General features: G+C 45.8%; 1 protein-coding gene across 1 annotated transcript in view; it reads left to right on the top strand.

Moving 5' to 3' along the window:
• The window catches only part of DNAI3 (dynein axonemal intermediate chain 3), a 2,012,519-nt gene that overhangs the window by 713,597 nt on the left and 1,277,786 nt on the right, over positions 1-21,136 (top strand). Inside the window, exon 9 of the mRNA XM_069641699.1 lies at positions 9,289-9,479. Within this exon, the coding sequence (XP_069497800.1) occupies positions 9,289-9,479 (191 nt within the window). The remainder of the gene's footprint in view (positions 1-9,288; positions 9,480-21,136) is intronic.

The following is a 21,136-nucleotide window of genomic DNA, read 5'->3' as shown; positions in this document are numbered from 1 at the left end:
CCCCACACCCCCTCCGCATCTCAACACACACTGCACTTGCACACAAACACATTCAGGCAGACCCGACACACACACCCCCTCTGCATCTCAACACACACTGCACTTGCACACAAACACATTCAAGCAGACCCGAGACACACCCCACCCCGTATCTCAACATACACTGAACTTGTTCACAAACACAGCTGACAAAATTAAACTCAAAACAGCATCATTGACCTTCAAAAGTATTAATGACCTAGCCCCCAAATACCTAACAGAATGATTCAAAAGAAGAACTTCTAACAGACCTACCAGAGAAGTATACACCAACCAACTAGCTGTGCCCCCATTTAAGCTGAGCACAGCCGCAGGCACCAGCTTCCCTGTCAAAGCGGCCCAGCTATGGAACTCCCTCCCATCATCCTTAAGGTCTGACTAATCTTATACACGCTTCAGACTTAATTGCATTAAATGGCTCAAAGAAAATGACCTATAACTGACTAGACTAGGACTACTCACGTCTGACCCACCTGCTTATCTGCAGCTGAACGCATACCTCGTTCATCACCCCCGCTTAACCCACCTTGCTCCTTGACATGCAATGTATACTGTGTATACACCCCTGTGTACAATCACCTATGTATGTAACCATGCATATTGCCATTATTTACTATTAATGCACCCTGTAACCTTCCTGAAATGTGTAACTGTAACATGCAAGCTTAAAGTATTCTTGAACACGCGCCCGGATACCCTCAGGTCTGGCGCGCGCTATAAATAAACAAACAAACAAACAAACACTATGCCCCATGGCCCCCACCCCTCATGCAAATACTATGCCCCAAGACACCCCCCCCAAGCAAACACTATGCCCCATGACACCCCCCTCAAGAAAACACTATGCCCCATGACACCCACCCCTCATGCAAACACTATACCCCATGGTCCCCACTCCCCAACCAAACACTATGCCCCATGGCCCCCACCCCTCATGCAAACACTATGCCCCATGACACCCACCCCTCATGCAAACACTATGCCCCATAGCCCCCACTCCCTGACCAAACACTATGCCCCATGACACCCACCCCTCATGCAAACACTATGCCCCAAGACACCCACCCCTCATGCAAACACTATGCCCCAAGACACCCACCCCTCAAGCAAACACTATGCCCCATAGCCCCACTCCCCGACCAAACACTATGCCCCATGACACCCACCCCTCATGCAAACACTATGCCCCAAGACACCCACCCCTCATGCAAACACTATGCCCCAAGACACCCACCCCTCATGCAAACACTATGCCCCAAGACACCCACCCCTCAAGCAAACACTATGCCCCATGCCACCAAGCATGCACCATGCATACATACTCATACAGACCCCAACACCCCCACCCCTGCATACAAACTAACAAGCATACACCATGCACCCATACAGACCTGAACCCCCACCCCCAACTCAGCACACAAACCCACAAGCATACACCATGCACCCATACAGACTCGAACCCTCCCCACCCCCAACTCACCAAACAAACTCACAAGCATGCACGCATACAGACCCGGACCCCCCACCCCCACATCTCAACATACACTGAACGTGCACACAACAACAACAAACATTCAGGCAGACCCGACCCCTCCAACCTCCCCCCCCCCAGCATCTCAACATACACTTCACTTGCACACAAACACATTCAGGCAGACCCGACACACACCCCACCCCGCATCTCAACACACACTGCACTTGCACACCAACACATTCAAGCAGACCCGACACACACCCCACCCCCGCATCTCAACATACACTGAACTTGCACACAAACACATTCAGGCAGACCCGACCCCCACACCCCCTCCGCATCTCAACACACACTGCACTTGCACACAAACACATTCAGGCAGACCCGACACACACACACCCTCTGCATCTCAACATACACTGCACTTGCACACAAACACATTCAAGCAGACCCGAGACACACCCCACCCCGCATCTCAACATACACTGAACTTGTGCACAAACACATTCAGGCAGACCCGACACACACACCCCCTCCGCATCTCAACACACACTGCACTTGCACACAAACACATTCAAGCAGACCCGACACACCCCACCCCCGCATCTCAACATACACTGAACTTGCACACAAACACATTCAGGCAGACCCGACACACACCCCACCCTCGCATCTCAACATACACTGAACTTGCACACAAACACATTCAGGCAGACCCGACCCCCACACCCCCTCCGCATCTCAACACACACTGCACTTGCACACAAATACATTCAGGCAGACCCGACACACACACCCCCTCCGCATCTCAACACACACTGCACTTGCACACAAACACATTCAAGCAGACCCGACACCCCCCCCCACCCCCGCATCTCAACATACACTGCAGACATACAAATACAAACACACCCATACACACCCGACACCCCCCCCCCACCTCCGCATCTCAACATATATACAAAAACAAAAAACACAGTCAGGACGGACCCGAGACAGACACACACACACAAACATACAGCCCCCCCCACCATGTACTTACCCAGACGTGCTGGAACGCTGGCGAGGCTTCGGCCACTACGGCTGGCGTGGCAAGCAAGGCTGAAATGCCTTCCGGCATCAAGCCTTACTGGCCACACCAGCCGTAGTGCTGGCACTCCATTGGTGCAGCACACACGCACTACGTGGCTCATAGGAGCTGCGTGGTTCGTGTGCACTGAACCAATGAGGGCCAGTGTTTTGTCCGGCCCGTAAGACAACAAAGACTTTCCTAATGGAGAGCGGCCGATGCTGCTTGCGGGCCGACCTCCATTAGGAAAGTCTTTGTGCCTCGCGGGCCGGACAAGACGGCATGGCGGGCCGCAACTGGCCTGCGGGCCGTATGTTGTGCATCCATGGTATAGATACTCCAAGACACACTTGTTTTGTCGAAGAGCGATGAGCTCTCTGTTGAACCAGAAGTTGCTTCGTTTGGCTTTCTGGGATATTTTGGATGTGAGCGGGGCTACTGCATTTATGGTTGCTTTCAGGCAGTAGTGATAGATCGAGGAGATGCTATTGGGGTTGGCATTTGGAATGGGGTAGGACTTGAGAGTGTCAGTGAAAATGGGGGTGAGATTATCAGGTGTAAATTTGCGGGTGTTTCTCACCTCAATAGGGCGAGGTGTGGGTTTGGGTACACCCTACATGTTGGGGGTCAGTAAGTTAAAGCTTATTAAGTAGTGGTCCGACCATGTGATTTTGGAAAGGAATTCTAGTGATAAACTGACGTTTAGGGTCAGGATCCAGTCCAGGATTCTTTCTTTGGAGTGGGCGGGGGAGTTGACAGTTTGGGTAAAGTGCAATTCTTGGAGGGCAATGTGAAAAGCGGTAGCTTTCTGGTCTCGGTTATCGTTGAAGCCGAGGTTAATGTCTCCTAAGATGATGAATTTCGTATTAGGCTTGAGGAAGGGGGGTGATGTCATCTTATGAGGCCCCAATGAAATTTCCCATATTTTTGAGGAGCATGAGTGCATCTATGCATTGAAGGAAGCACCAAGCACTGGAAGCAGATATATGGTCAAACTTTGTTGTTTGATTGTGCAGTAATGAGCACGAACCTGAAGACTTCAACTCCCATAAACCCTCAGGTACTGAGAAAAGGAAGATGTGGAAGGAGTTTATGCAGACGAAGAAAGGCCTGAAGTCTGACATGCAGGCAAGTTATTTTGTTGGACCTAAAGTGAGCAGGTCCTTTACAAATGGCAGAGGCAGTGCAGGAGAGGGCTGTCTAGGATAGGACGAGGAACCTCGTCCTGGACTCCTGACCACGAGTTATCCAGAACGGTGTGATGAGGCGGGGATCGAAGCGCAGAGGAAGGAATGCTGTGGGGAGGTTACGCAGAAATTCCTGGGAATACGACTGCCCAATCACACAGCGCTTTTCGAAACGAAGCCGGCGGTTGCTCACAATGTTGAATGTTTGAACTGTATGAAGTTGCAAAGGACAGAAAGGTACAAAGTTTGTTTAAATGCAACCAAGGAAAAGCACAAGTTCAAATGCCAATACAAAGAACTTTTGAAAGCGAACAAAACAAAGTGCTGCAACAAGCCCCAGGCAAGTACGGATGTATGAGATGTCAATGTGGGGGAAAGTTGAAGTAAGTGCTACCCTAAAAACATATGCTGAACGCCTCATTGTATATGCTACTGTGGTATGGTATGGTGAAAGAACTGTGAAACGCATAAGAGAAGTCCTGGCACGGGAGGACACCAGGCAGTTGGGAAGCAAAGCCTGAGAGGAGGGGGGAGGGTGAAGAAAGGAAGATCCCCACCTTGTGAACTTTTGCATGTTGCGAAGCAAAGCCACAGAGAGGTAAAAAGGGTTGGGGGTGAACCCTCACCTCGTGAACTTTTGAAAGTTGGGAAGCAAAGCCTGAGAGAGGTAAAAGGGTAATGGGGGGGGGGCTCACCTTGTAAACCTTTGCAAAGCTCCTGGCAGGCGAGTACACCAAGCAGCTAAAATTGTAGAAAGATACCTGGCAGAGGAGTATACCAGGGGATCTGAGAAACCCATGAAAGAAGACCTGACAGAGGAGTATACCAGGCACCTGAAGTTGTATAAAGATTTTGATATTGTGGGGAGATACCTGGCAGGGGAGTATACTAGCGGATATGAAAACCCCATAGAAAGAATCCAGTCAGGGGAGTATACCAGGCGATCCGCAAAGGTAGTCAGAGAAGCTAAAAATAAATACTGTCATGGGATTTATTGTTTGAACGAGAACATTTGGAATTCAGTGCCAAGGCCCAAAGGAACTGTCGGATAAAAAGACACTTTGGTGCTAAGAAGCTGTTGGATTAAAGGATACTTTGGTACAATGAATCTGTTGGATAAAAGGACACTTTGGTACAAAGAAGCTGCTGGAAAAGAGCCACGTTTGACAAAGGAGCTGTTGGATAAAAGGACACTTTGGTACAAAGAAACTTTTGGGTAAAGAAATACTTTTGACACAACTAGACTGTTGGATAAAGGGACACTTTTTGTCACCCTTCTTAATAATCCAGGGGAAGGGAACCCACTCTGCATACAAGGATCTTTCCTTGGAAACCCCTTTTGTTGGAACTATTCTTATATTTTTGGTTGTGAACATGTTATTGCTAATTTCAAGTCAAAGACATTTACATGCATACTTTGTTGGTTTGTTTCTAGTGTGAGGGAGTGCTTAGAATGTTTTGTACACAAGGAAAGGTTTTTAAGTTATTGACTACTTGACACAGACAGATCCTTAGTTTTTGTTTTCATGTAGGGAGAATCCTCTTTAGAATAGGGCTAGAGAGGCGTTTTTCCAACCCATTTTTGTCTAATAAAATGTCTGACTTTGACAGTAGTCGAAGTGTATGAAAAGAAGTAGTGGAACCATGTTCCCTGCTGGCCAGGCCTGCTCTCACAAACCCCACCGCCACGCCCCCTCCAATGCGCAATCCAAACCCCCAAATAAACACACCTGCTCTTTAAGGGAATGTTCAGTGCAAGTTACAACTGCTTCATACACTTTTATTTTCAAAACAAAACCATTCTGGAACGGTTTCTTTTTTAACATAAAAGTTTAGGAACAGTAAATCTGAATTAAAAAAAAGCAGTAGAGCACCGCTCCCGTCCACTTGACCACTGCACTTTGAGAATAATACACCTTTGTGTTTGTTTCTCATTTCTGACTCCTGTAGAAGAGGCATGGTATCACAAGTATGACACTGACACAATGGGTACAATGTGTAAAACCTTTATTGAAATGGTTGGGGTTGGAGAAACCCCCAAGTCTGCTCTATAACTAAGACAGGAGTAGTCTCGACCATCAAATAATAAAGAACGCAGTCCTAGTGGAGTCTGTCAAATCAAAATGGCCTATGCTAACAAAACCTAATGCTTGCTTTAAGGAAGGCATGATATCAACAGTAAGATAGATACAAGTGACCACAGTTCAAGGGTGTTTATTGAACCACAATAACTGTGTGATAAACGCTGCCTACCTAACCCTAAATCTACAGATGGGAGCAAGCTACGACCATCAAATAATAATAATGCAGTCCTAATGGAGTCTCGTCAAAGTAAAAAAGGCATATACTTACAAAAAAAAAAGACGATTGCCAATCCTTACCGCTAAATACAAAATAGTGTGGGGTAGTGTTCATGAAAAAGAAAGAAGTGTTCACAAAATGATATGTCAGGATGTTCAGGCTGTTGGCCTCACTTCCCAATTGTTTTCAGGCATTTCACTTAAGCAAAGCAAACATTCTGGCTTCTTCAGCACAAGGATATACTTTAATTACCAGTATCAGGGCCTTCTGTACCCAAGTCTCTTTACTTCAAAGACTCTTGATTCAGATGTACCAAAACAAAACACAAAGTTCGTTTCTTCTTCCATGTACTCAATTCTTATGATTCACCCTGGATACCCATAAGCCGGGCTCAGATTCCTTTTATATCATGATAGTTACTGTGGGTCGATCCGGTCTCAGATCCCCTTTTCCCAATATTCAGAGAATATTCTTTCTCGGGTGACTCACAGTTCACCTTGGATCCCCCTCAGCTGGGCTCAGATCCTTCCTCTTACACAATTAGTCTCCCTCAGGTGGGCTTGGCCCAATTTCAGTTTGCATTAAACTATCAAAGACTTTCAAATGTGTACAGGGTTTAGCTTGACCCGTTGCAGGACCACTTTGATCTCCAAGTTCCCTTTTGACAGTTGGCAACCCTTTGCGTACCTAACATAGACCTTTGAATGAGCACACACGTGGCGCCGGACCACTCTGTCTGCGGTGTCTTTCTTGGCTTCCATAAGATCAGTCACTCTGGTTTTCAATTATATCCGTGTCGCTCTTTACATACTTTTCTCACACAGTTCTCTTTAGATTTCTTCATATTTTGTTGCTGCTTGCAACCTTAGTTCTAACACGTGCTGGTCTGGTATCAGTCTCTCTGACTCACCGGCTGTGCTGTCTTTACTGGCACTGCTTTATTGTAGGAGCCAAGGACAGTATATCACCGGCAACCGTTCCTCCCCGCCTTGGTTATCGACGCGGAAGAGCCCTGGGTACCTCCGACACACAATGCAGGTTTATTCAGTTTTAGTCACATGTCTTAGGTTTCTTATTTTCCAAGGTTTACGAAAGTAACGGTCTGAAAAAGTCAAGCGTACTTCCCTCCTTGCAACTCTCTCTGGTCAAGACAGCGAGGTCTTTCTCCTTGTATTAAACTGCCATCTTGGAGCTGCTGCTTCCTCATGTGCTTTCCATTGCTCAGAGTGTGCTTTCGTGCTCCACCTTTTATCCATGTGGGGATCTGTGATGGAAGTCAGGGGTGTGTAATGATCAGTAATTGCCTGACCTTGCCTGACCATTGTATTGGGACATGTCAGGTACACAGCTCTTGTGTTAGTACATTTTTGCTCATGGTGAGCTGTCCGTAAGAAAGTGTTTGTGTCGGGGAAGGGGGTGGGGGTTGAGCTCCTTAGTATCCTACCTGGTAGGATGGGGAAAAGGGGTTATAAAGAAGGGGATACTGCATCTCACCATCCGGTGTCCAACTCCCACTCCCCAAAGATCCCTCACTCAGATGATCCTCTCGCACTGGTCAACCCCCAGGAATTGGATCCAAAAGCCGTGTCCTGGCCACCTGGATGACAAGTCCCCTAGGATTAGCGGTGGGACACCATTTGGTTTCTCACACTCATCACAGCAGGCAAATAACCAAACAACACCTACAGACTCAGTGTCCCTCCTCATATGCCATTCCTCCCTATCTGTACTCAAAAGCAATAGTTTCAGTTTATAGGTGGCACAAGCAACACTTAAAAGCCCACACTAAATAGGACGCAACTGACACATAGGATACAAGCCCTTGCTTACACCCACACAGTTCCACGTATATATTCAGATCAGTTGTACCAGCAGAGTAGTGCCACAAGGAGCACGGATATTAGCAATCCCTAATCTGAAGATTAACATGCATCCTTTAATTTGCATTAATTAGGGGGTGCAAAGAAGTATGGATTACAAAGAATATTTGCTTCATGGTTACAATGGATATGTTTATCCTCTTTAGGAATGGGAATTCATTTTATTTTTAACTCTCTAAAAATCCTTTTTCTTCCACTTTATAAATAGGGAGCAAAATGCTCCCAATTTAAAATCTTAGCTAGAGCCCTGCCTGTCGCTATTCTAGGAGGAGCCTGGAATAGCACCCCTACAACGAGAGACTTTGCCCCTCAGGACAGTCCGATGTTAGGGAAATTACTTGTATGTTCCCCAGTTGACCTTTCATGTTAACTGAGAGAAAACATTTTTTCAACCTATTTCTAAACAGTTTGGTGTGCTCCCATGTAAAGAAGCTCCTACCTTGCCTGTTCAGATACAATGTGCTACAAATTAGAGACAGGTTTTGAGTGTTTTCACCACAAAAGTGTATTTTAAATGGAGACACATTGGACATTTGGATTAAATATGTTCCAATGTATTTTAAATTGAGAAAATATATATCTTAACTGAGCTTGGTCTTGCTTTCTTGGAAATCCTAAAATAAAAAGAGATGTGATTGATTGACACATCCAAACCTAACCCTCTCGTAGTGCCATCACCCAAACACTAGTGTTTAGGTAAATGTGCCATTGATCCCTCTTAAAATGTCTCCTTTTAGTCTTCAGACCTATCCATGAGCTGGCCCCCTCCAAATCAGTCTACCCTTACTTGCAGATGATTTCACATTATGCACTCTTCCTTGCTGTTTCTTGCTCTTTCCCCCTCCTTGCTCACCACCACAGGAACTTCCTGCCTCTGTCATCAAGAACCTCACCAAGATTCAAGCATTCACACCGACCACCAAACACCTATTCTCCCTTAAAAGGTTCCCCTGCACTAATCGGTCTCATTATCTTTCTTCTGGACCCCTCCCCCATCTGTATATAATTTGTCTAACTGTTCACAGATAGTATGTCCGTGTTGTATATAATGCTTGAAAGTTAATCTGTATTGCGTCGTAATTTCTTTTATTGAGATCTCTGTCTCTATATGGACCTCAGTCTACTACAAATACTGTCAAGTAAAGCAGCAAATCATGCCGCTGGTCTGATCTATGTTGTGACGTACTGTAATGCGTTTCTGATCGAAACACCACATATCTTAATAGCAAGTACACGTCATTTAGTAAGAAAATGTTTAATAAAATGTGTGCCTTCGTTGAATTGACTGAGCAGTGATACTTTTTCCGAAATAACTTAATATTTTGTTTCACATAATAGGCTTGAACTAGCTTTGCAACAAAATGAAATAATGAATCCGTTTATTGATGACTGGAAATCGTTAGCAGAAGATGACAGTTTATTTGGTGGAAAATCGGATTCCCATCTGAAGGAGTACCAGTCCTTTACAGACTTGCACTACAGCAAAGACAAATCCATCAGCTGCATAAACTGGCACCCAACTATATATGGTAGGAAATAAGAACTGGACCATGGGCAGAATTCTTTGCTTACTTTTAAGATTAACACTGTAGAGGCGTCAGGGAAGGGAATGCACTATCGAAAACCAAAGAGCCATTTATGCCTGTCAGCTGTCTTGACATTACTGTAATCAAAAATGCAGTGTCATTAGCGTTTTCTTTTTTAAAACTGTATCATGGTCCTCATCACATTTTCCAATGTATACCCTCTTTCTGGTTTATAGATCAAATGTACTTCTCAACACTTTGCGAAGATTAGTTTCGGTCACATCTTGATCCCATGGTCATGGATGATGACTGAAGTTGCGACTTGCGACCTCAAATTGAAAGAAAACACATGAATTCCTTTGACCTGGTACAAAATTGGTGAAGGGACCGAGCCACCTTGACCTGGTCCTTTAATCAACACGTGCCAGAATCCCTACAAGTTGAATTGAAAACCTTCATAAATACATCAACTAATGAATACCCTCGGAACTAACCATATGTCTAATATGAAAGAACCAACCCTTACCGATAATCATACTTCTAATGCTTGTTGATCTGCTTAGAATCACATGCTGTGCATATAGTCCCACATCCAGCTGTAACCGCGGAGAATCGAAAGGGGACGTCGACATGGGCATGCCTGTAACAATATCTGTACGTGACGTGTAGTGTACCCAAAATCCCTCACGCGTTCAGATCCCGCAGATTGTTTTTTTCCGCCATGCATACTGGTCGCCTTATGCAGAGCTTGTCCAGAGACATTGCTATTGTTATCCTTCGACCTTTGGTTGTATATTATATTAAGTTATTGAATATTATCCTACCATCCCTTCCATCAACAGCTGTTTTCAGATCTCTGCCGAAGCCGGTTCCACGGATCATCGACGCACAGTGTTCCGGTCGGCGCTGCTGACCACATGGCCGGGCCTTCTGGCTGGCCTACACAGTAGGGAGAGTGGGGTCGGGGTGGACATTTCCTTTTCTAAGAATGCCTTTCCCTTTCCTCTCACTTTGTTCCCTGGGTCATTTTGTCACTATATATTTCCTCAGCTATGAAGAGGACTCTGTTTAGGTTTTGTCCTTCTTGTAAGGCCAAATTTCCCTGGAAGGATAAACACTGTAAGTGTAATCGGTGTCTCCCCCTTAATCACGACGAGACAGTTTGTGCGGCTTGCAAGCTCCTGCGTCCAAAGACACTGAAGGAGAACCATGTTAAGCGGTGGGCGGCCTACGAAATGTCGCAGGCCGAGTCTAGTTCTCGCGCTGCCACAACCGCCGATTGTGACGAGGGGCTGAGTGACGAACAGGCCTCAGATTCTGAGGTGATTGACCTCTCGGCTGAACATTCCCGCTCTGCGTCGTCTGTCCCCGGCCCCGCTAGGCAAGACTTAGGTCCTGCTATGCAGACTGTACACCCCGGCGACAAAGATGCACACGCTTCACACACTAAGAACACAACCCCAGCGACATCTTCGACGAAACAGTCGAATCGGTCCATGGCACCAACGTGCACACTGGAAATTTCGGCCCTGCCCGCCGTTCGTCAGGATCGGCAGCCCTCCCCGCAACCCGAGGTACGCCTTATGACTAGGCCCTCTAAAATGAAGGGCGCTGCCCCCAATATTCAGGACTCCGTCAAGACGCATCAGAAGAAAGCGTACACAGTGGAGAAGGCCCCGGTTCCGCCAATAGTAACTGCGCAACCGCAGGCCCGAACTTCACAACTTCCCGACTCTGAGGTGATTCCCGAAAGCATAGCTAGGATTTTTTGGCGGATAGTCAGAAGCAATGGTCCAAGGATTCGTAGAAATCGGAACCCACGGAAGGCCTAAGGACAAACAGAAGCACACGTGTCAACTGTCGGTCCCCCAAAAGGACTTTTTGGAAGGCACCAGAGGGATTTCTTCAACTTTAAAGGAGAAATCTCGACGTTTGGCGACGGAAGATCCATTAAGGGAGCCCTTTCCACCCCTGGACCCCTCTAGTTTATCTATTTGGACCAGGGAGAACTTTGAGGGATGTATGAATAGGCTAGAGAGATTTGTAAAGCCCTCTGAGAAATCCACACTCAAAAGGCCTAGAGAAGGGAGTCCCCCTCTCCCTGTGGCTAAGCTTCGAAGAGTCTTTGACCCTTCTCATGAGGAAGAAGAAGAGTATATTTATTACCTCACTGAGGAAGAGGTTCCTGTGGACCTCTACAACCAGGATAAATATCCTTTTGCTGACACTGAGGATATTCATTTGGACTCCACAGAGGGTTGGGGGGACAACCCCGACCCGGTTGATCCTCAGCCTTGGCAGTCACCTAATCCAACACCGGAACCTGATACCTTGTGCTTGGACTTCCCCTCAACCCCCCAACCACTCCCACTCGACTAGCCTCCCCAGTTGATGACCAAATGGTGTTCAACGCCATATTAAGGAAAGCAGCAGAACATTTCCTTTACATCAGGGGCCATGCTACTTCAGATTCAATGGTAGTAACAACAACGAAGCGCTCGAAACTGCTAAAAAAGCGCATGATACTCTCAAGACCCTGGATCAGATCACCCAGAGACCTTTTCCGAGGAGGGGGAGCAGATCTAAACAGTCCTTTGGTGGTCAATGTTTCCCTCAGAACCAGTACAGCTGGGGAAATATTTGGCCCTCTACCTATGGAGCCAACACCTACACTACCCCGTATCCCCTAAGAGGCCAACGATGTGGTAAAGGAAGTGGTCGAAATTCTAACCCGCGAGGCTCCATGGCCTCAGGCCAAAAATGACCTGCAGATCTGGGTCCCCTCCCATGCCTCCACAGTCGGGGCCGGCTAACATCATTACTTCAAGCATGGGAGGGGATAACTACAGAACAGTAGTTCTCCCCAAGGCCGTTGCCCACGGGCACTGTATAGAATTCTGCCAGTCCCCCCAATTCAGACCTCCATGAGCAAGATGCCTGACGCCAGAACATCTGCACATCCTGCTACAAGAAGTCAAGAACCCTGCAGGAAAATGGAGCCATAGAAGTCAAGCCTCTTGTACAGGTAAACAAGGGTATTTATTCAGTGTCCTTCCTTGTACCCAAAAAGGATCTCAGCATGCGCCCTGTACTAGATTTGTACCCAGCAAGCAAATTTGTCAAGCCCCAAAAACTTTGCATGGTCACTCTGCAGGAAGTAATTCCCCTGCTCACACAGGGGGATTACATGGCAACATTTGACATGAAAGGTGCATATTTTCATATTTCAATGTTGCCGGCGCACAGAAAATACCTCAGATTCATAATACAGAACAATCACTATCAGTTCAAGGTACTATCCTTCGGTATAGCCTCGGCACCAAGGGTATTTACATAGGTAGTGGCAGCAGCACACCTGCGCAGGTTATCCATCTCGGTTTATCCTTACCTCAACAACTGGCTCATAACAAGGGATTATTACGAAACATGTCTGTCAAATACCCAAAAGACGATAGACCTCTTATTCAGCCTGGGATTCTCCATCAACGAGAAGAAGTATAGCTTAGACCCCAGTCAAGTCAAGCAGTTCCTAGGGGCTCTAATTCGAACAAAGGACGGCCTCGTCTTCCCCGCCAACGAGAGGGTCCAAAACATGCTGTTTCAGATCCCTCAATATGTAGCCAGTCGAGAGGTGACAGTACGCAAGGATATGCGACTGTTAGGAATGATGGCGTCATGCATTTATTTGGTTCCTCACGTGCGCTTGCACATGCGTCCAATGCAGGAGTAGCTCAACAGTCAGTGGTGTCAGGCAAGCTGACAATGGGATGATCTAGTGGTTGTCTTGCCAGCCCTCGTTCTCTCGCTGCAGTGGTGGTCGAGGGAGAACCTCTTGAAGCGGAAATCCTTCACCACCCCTGCAGTGGAAGCCACTCTCACTACAGACACATCTCTGGCAGGGTGGGGAGCTCACCTGCTTCAACAGACAGCACACAGAGTTTGGTCATCGGACATAGCATTCAACCACATAAACCTGTTGGAACTGTTAGCAATATTCAAAGCACTGAAGGCTTTCCAGACACAACTGCAGGGGAAGACGGTCCTGATACTCACAGACAGTACCATGGCCATTTACTATCTGACCAAACAAGGGGGCACACACTCTCCAGGGCTGTCCAAACTGTCCCAGAACATTTGGAAGTGGGCTCTCAAGCACAACATGTTCCAGGGGGACTCCATCTTCTGGCAGACGCACTCAGCAGAGATTTCCCACTACCCATGGATGTATGAATGGCGATTACACAAAGACATCGTCTCCAATGTTTTTGCAGAATGGCGCTTCCCAGAGATCGACTTGTTCACAACTCTGGAAAACACTCAATGCCTATACTACGCCTCCCGGTATCCCCAGAACCGCTCCAAGGGGAACGAACTCTGGATCACATGGTGAGGGAAATTTGTTTGTTTTTTCCCGCCAGACTCCCCTACTCAACAAGATAGTGCACAAGATGCACCAGGAACCAGTCACCATGATATTGGCGGCCCCCATGTGGGCCCGCCAACCCTGGTTCGCTCATCTTATGGAGATGTCTCTATCTCCCCCAGTAAAACTAACTTTACTTTAACTAACCCGTACAACATGTTGTCTCAGGACAAAGGGGAGACACTTCACCCATGCCCGCAAACATTGAACTTAGCGTCCTGGCTCCTGAGGTCATAGAGTTTGGACAGCTACAACCTCCTCAGAGATGCATGGACATACTTAAGGAAGTGAGGAATTCTAACACCCAATATTGCTATTCCAGTAAATGGAAAAGCTTTGTTATCTGGTGAAATACCAAGGGCATCAATCCCATTGATTGCTCTCCTACTCACATTGTATTGTACTTGACTCACTTGCTTGAGTCAGGCCTGGTTCTAAATTCCCTTAAGGTTCACTTAGCTGCTTTCTCGGCCTACACTACGTCACAACAAAATGTGTCGTGGTGGAAGATACCAGTTATCAAGGCTTTCATGGAAGGGGTTAAAAGGATTCATCCCCCCATTTCTAACCCAGCTCCCGGATGGGACCTAAATGTGGTTCTAACTACACTCGTGGGATCCCCCTTTGAGCCTATGCACGAGGCAAGTCTAAAAGACCTGATCTATAAGACAGCCTTCCTAGTGGCTATGACTTCTATAAGAAGGGTTAGTGAACTACAGGCCCTTTCAGTACTAGACCCTTTTGTTACTGTTCACATAGACAAAGTGGTTCTGCGCACTCACCCTCGATTTGCACCTAAATTTATTTCAAAGTTCCACGTGAACCAGTCAATAGAACTGGCCACTTTCTTCCAGAACCCCACTAACATGGCCGAAAGAAGAATACACATGTTAGATGTGCGCAGGGCGGTCATGTTTTACCTGGAAAGAACAAGACACCCCAATTTTTCGTATCAGTGGCAGCTGGCAGAGGAGGGGTCCTGTCTCTAAATCGGCTATCTCAAGGTGGATAGTCAAATGCATCACACTTTGTTACACTCTTGCTAAGAGAGAACTGCCCTTCAAGCCTAGAGCACATTCTACTCGAGGCACGGGGGCTTCCATAACATTCATTGCAAATGTTCCCCTAGAGTCCATTTGCAAAGCGTCAACCTGGAGTTTTGTACACACCTTTACAAAACACTATCGCCTAGACACTCATTCTAGGTCTGATTCTCAGGTGGGACAAGCAGTACTAATACATCTTTTCACTACTGTTCCTTCTCACAACCCACCTCCAACGCCGGGTACTGCTCGCTAGTCTATGCACAGCATGTGATTCTAAGCAGATTAACAAGCATCAGAAGACATGCATTACTTACCGTAAAAGCATTTCTGATGATTGTATCTGCTTAGATTCACATGCGCCCTCCCTTCCTCCCCGCTCGGATGGAAGGAACATAGACGTCTTACTACATTCTCTCTATTCTGTACTCACTCACGGTAGTCATAAGGTTCCCTCACTGCAGAAAAAATACAATCTTAGGGACCTCAACGCCTGAGGGATTTTGGGTACACTACATGTCACGTAGGGATAGTGTTACAGGCACGCCCATGTCGACGTCCCCTTTCGATTCTCGAAAGACAAGATGCAATACTCTGCGGTTACCACTGTATGTCGGACTATATGCACAGCATGTGTATCTAAGCAGATACAATAATTAGAAATGCTTTTACGGTAAGTAATGCATGTCATCAGTCCCCCATCCCACGGAGGCATGCCACTACCTGCCTTTTGGCAATAATCTTCCTGCTTACTGCAGTCTTCAGTCCCTGCTACTCGTACTTTGAAAGACCGGAAGGTTTCAACCACGACTAACAGACTACTGCTGCTGCCTTATCACTCCCATCTGCCAGCACGAATGCTTTCGCAAGTGGGGAGAAGGCCTAATTTTGGGTCTGGCAGGGCTTCCTCCACTTTCCTGCAATTAATCCATCAATGTCCTCTGCATATGGCCTATTGGTGGCGCCTCCCGTGCTGCTCTCATTGTTTTATCCAGGACATTTGGGCATTCCCGGCCTCATTCCAAGTTGAGTGGTGTGGGTAAAATGAGGCGGTATTACCGTATACCGCTGCTTTGCCAAACTTTGAGTTTGGTGGAACATTGAAGGATTCATCTCCAGCTATGAGCTGGATGTAAATCTGCTGACTTTCTACCAAATTTCAGAGGAATTACCGCCACAGTAATTCCACCGAAATCCCCCATGGAGTCCTATTCACTCCAATGAAATGGGGAACGAACACTGCCACCGCCACTTGTAATCTGTCGGTAATTCCATTTGGTGGTATCTTGGCGGATTTACCACAGAGATACCACCAAACTTGTAATGAGGCTCTCTGAATTGAAGCTCTTTCTGTCTTGCTTCTAGCCATCAACCTACTTTGGTACTGTTAGCATTGGACCTCATTCCCCCACCACCTTTTTAACCAATGGGGTGTAAGAATGCCCAGACTGCAAGGTTTCCCAGCACAGTTTGTATTGATTCTGGCCACGATGTCTTATGGACATTTCTTTCACTTTGGGTTTTATGTGCAAAGAAAGGTTTTATGCTGTGGAATTCGTTTTAAAATAAAAAATAAAAATCCAGATCTTGATACCTTTTCATTGTACTAACCGAAAATATTATCCTGACATGGCACAATGCATTCGTTTTCGAAGTTGCATAGATTTCTTCATGCAATGCAGTCTTGAGACGACCATCATGAGTTAACATGCATACATCTGAAAAAGAGATCAGGTAGCTCAGGACATATTTAACGCTTATGCTGGAGTTTTACAAAGTGATTTAAAGTGCTTTAAACAAAGTGCAAATTGAGGGGTTGCGGAGTAGGCACTTGTTTTTCTAAATTGCTACACATAGCTATACCTATCCAGTCCTTGGCGTGCTTCCGAAGTTAAGAGCAATGAGTTATAAAGCAAGACCTACTGAATCTGATAAGGAATATCAATCAATTCCTTTATTTCGACACAGATGGATCATAAAAGTCACATACAAAAATTACAGCATCATAGACATAACAGAAAAATAATTTGTTTCTATACAAAGGGAACGGTACAATTTAAAATATGTTAAAATATAAAAAGGCCCTATGAATGGTCCGACTCCATTGGATCTCTCACTGCTAAAGTAAAAAATGCAGATCTCTTTTTTCAAGCTTGCAAAAAAAGGTCCCAATACAATAGAGTGATAGTTCAATTCCTCCCGCCAAACTAAGACACAAAGCCGCTTTAATCATTCTCGCATGCAATTGCAAAAGGAATATATGTTCATGGTAGAAAACGCTTCAGATGCAGATACGATATGCTAAAAATAATGACTTATAATACATTAATTTCCCATTTTCCAGCATATCTCTGTGAAAAATCAGTGCAAGTAAATTCTTGAAATTGCGTTGTTTTGAATTTTTTATAATGCAAACGGACTTTGTTTAGCCTACTTGACTAATTTATTCAGCTTTGAATGTTGTGCAGGGGACGGTAGTGTCTTTAGAGATAGACACTTTTGTATGTTCAGATTATACCTATCACAGTTCTGACATAACTGTCAATAAACTTAAGGAGGAGGATATCAATCCCCTCTCCCGAACCACAGAAGCCGAATGGATCGACCCTCCCACCGTGGTTGGCACGGGTGCCTCGATATTTTAAGTACAGGAAGCCACGTGGCAGCCAATGCGGGGAAGAAGGAGTTAGGGAAAGGGGATGGACTGATAAAGGGAAAGAAGGGAAAAACAACAATGCATATAGGGCAAGAAATCAAAACTACACACCTGTATTCATACCCTGGTAATTCCTGACTTGATACTTTGAACATATATATATATATATATATATATATATCATATACCCTTGAACCTGCACCGAATCTCATGTACTAGGAAAACATAACATAGGTCTCACAAAAACACACAGAGCACAATACATGAACCATGAATGTTAGTGAGCGTGACTTAATTGGAACAAACTTCATTAGGCAGGTCTTTTGACATGTAACACCATGTTGCGCAGCATATTGAACATACATAGAGCAGGCAAAGACACTGAGACAGAAAATGCCCCTACTAAGCACAAGCAACAGTACATGAAACCGCACCCTTCACATGTTGAGAGTGTCATTGTGACTGGTAATTGAAGACCTATATGTTTCCAGGTCTCCCCTTGTTAGCAAGACTTCTCCACGACCACCAATTTAACCAAAAACGTGCCTTAACATACCAATGTCCACAATAGCACAAAATGCGTATGAGAACACACTTAACTGATTGTCCGGACATCTCCAGAGAACGTCTGGACCCAAAAGAATGAAGCGTCTGAAAACCTCAATTCACCGCCGCGACCTAGGACTTACATGGTCGTCATCATTACTAATAGAACACACAAGGAACACTTAACTGAGTGTCCGGGCGCCTCCTGCGGCTGCCCCAGACCCGAAGTGAGAATGCAGGACAAAATTAGAAATTTCGCACCGGCGTGGCCCGCTTTGTGAGCCTGCCGCCTCTCGTGGCCAGCGTTTTCCTCCTACGGTTCGTAGCGCCTGCCAGCCTCCCTCTGCGTCGCTGCTGCACCGCTGCTGCCGCCACCGCCCGTGCTCTCCAACATTAATCATCAGCACCGGAGCACGGGCGGACGGCCGTTAAGAGCATGCCTTCCTGATTCCCCGATTGCCTGTAGCTGGTGACAGCCATGTTTTGAAGGAACTACACTCTTCCTGTGCCTGCTGGGAAGTGTAGTTCCCAACTTATTTATACATTATACGCCTTTTCCTGCACAGCAACCCCATATTCCTGACAATAACACATCGTATGTGGGTGCTCTATTTATCCCACTTTGACTATTCTTGATAAATTCCACACTTGACCACTCTCCAACCGAACAGCACCCTTAAGAACTTGCGCCACTCGCACCGGATCAGAATATAATAGATCCCCTTTTTTTGACACCACACCCTTCCTCACATGCACCATATCACCAATCTCCACAACTTTAAGTTTTCTTGGAAATCTCTCTTTGATTTTCCTTACCCATCTCTCTTTCCTTTCATCCATTCTTTTCCTGATCTCCTCCACCACCCCATCAGTTTCTCTTCCCCTTCCCAACCATGCTAGAGATATAATAGTATTGGGTCTTCTCCCTCTCATGAGCTTGAAGGCACTCACACCTGTTTCCATGTGAGTAGCCATTCTCAAAGCATACAAACGTTCCTTAATGGCAACTTTTTTGTCGCTCCCACATGCACCAGCTAACCTGACTGCATCCATAATAGAGCAATTTAATCTCTCAACCATTCCATTGCTCTGAGGCTGATACAACGCAGTGCGTTTATGCTTTACCCCACATCTTTCCAAATATTCTCTGAAAATACCCCCAATGAACTGGGGCCCATTATCCGTGAGTATTGTTCTAGGCAAACCCTCTCTTTCAAGAATGGATTGTAAAAATTCTACCATGCTCTGACCCATCACACCCCTTTGCACCTTGAATTCACAAAACTACCACGCCCATGACCCAAATCCATCGCTTCTAGGACATCCATAGACAAATCTTGCCACACTCCATTCGGCACCTTCACTTTGTTCATTGGTTGCACACTGGCCTGGAGATTTTTCCCCAATCTAACACACTCTTCACACCTTCCAACAACTCTCTCCACATCCCTATCAAATCCTTGCCACCAATAAACTACCTTTATCGCCTCTTTGGTTTTGAAAATTGCAATATGACCTCTATGCCCTATCTCAATCAACCTACTCCTCAATCCATTCGGCACCACCAGCCGATCGCACTGATATATCAATCCTCCCTTCAAACTCAACTCCAACCTCACTTCCCACAAGGCCCTCACTTCACCACTCAATAGTCTTTTTTCAGGCCATCCATCCCTCAGAAAACCACAAATTCGTCTGCACGTCTCATTATTTTCAAGCATCCTTATCCATTCCTCCTTGGATATCACTCCCTCATTGGTAACAAACACCATATCTGCAATATTTTCCTTCCTCAACTCCTCATCCTTGACATTTTCATCAGCTCTCACCCTCGAAGCATGGTCTGCCTGAAAGTTGTATTTACCTTGTATCACTTCAATTTTGGACTTATGGCATTGCATTCTGGTCACCCAGCCCGCAACCCTCCTTGATACTTTATCCAAACCTTTACTTTCGAATATCGCCATGGGAGATTTGTGATTTGTCATTAGTGTAAACTCCTTACCCCACAGAAAATGTCTGAATTTCTCAATTCTCCAATTGCAAGCCAGGGCCTTTTTCAAGTACTGAGTAATTGCATTCAGGACCTCTTAACATCCTTGAGGCATGCGTTACCACAACTTCCTTTCACTCTGTGACAAAACAACACCTATACCTGACTCGCTGGCGTCCACAGCCAAAATCTTATCCTTCCTCGTATGACACATAGCCAAAGCTCTTGATATGTCGATGTTCTCTTTTATCACACAAAACTCTTTCTCACACTCATCGTCCCATTCAAAAATCTACACCTTTCTTCAGCAAAGACCTTAATTTCCTCACACTATCAGCAGAATTCTCTACGAATCTGTGATAAAATTCTATTGTCCTGAGGAACGATCTTAATTCAGCTTTATCTCTTGGTCTTTGAATTTTCTTAATGCCTTCAACTAGCTCTCTTTTGGGTTTTAATCCTTCCTCAGATATTTCATGTCCCAAAAAGTCAACCATCTTAGTGGCAAAAACACATTTCTCTCCACGCAAGATTATTCCACGCTCTTTGAAGACATGCAACACTCTTTCCACATTCTTTTCCAACTCATCCTCACTTTCACCGCATATCAGGACATCATCTTAAAAACACCATACTTTATCCATTCCATTCAATATTTTATCCATTACCTTCTGGAATACAGATGAGGCAGATATCAAACCAAAAGGCATGCGCCTAAACTGAAATATACCTTCATAGGTGATGAACGCAGTAAGCTTTCTTGATTCGCGATCCAAATCGACCTGATGATATGCACTAGCCATATCTAATTTGGTAAAGAACTTGGCATTTCCAATGCGACTCAGTAATTCACTCATATTGGGAAGTGGATGTCGATAAGCTATGACACACTTGCTGAGCTCTCTGAGGTCTATACAAACCCTCAACTCACCACTGGGTTTCTTCACCACTACCAGGGGTGAAACCCATTCCACAGCTTTGGCAGCTTCAATAATCCCT

The sequence above is a fragment of the Ambystoma mexicanum genome, chromosome 1q, assembly GCF_040938575.1.
Source record: "Ambystoma mexicanum isolate Mex_15411 chromosome 1q, UKY_AmexF1_1, whole genome shotgun sequence".
NCBI lineage: Eukaryota > Metazoa > Chordata > Amphibia > Caudata > Ambystomatidae > Ambystoma > Ambystoma mexicanum.
The sequence above is the reverse complement of the archived record's forward strand: the minus strand, read 5'-3'. Positions and strand labels throughout refer to the sequence as shown.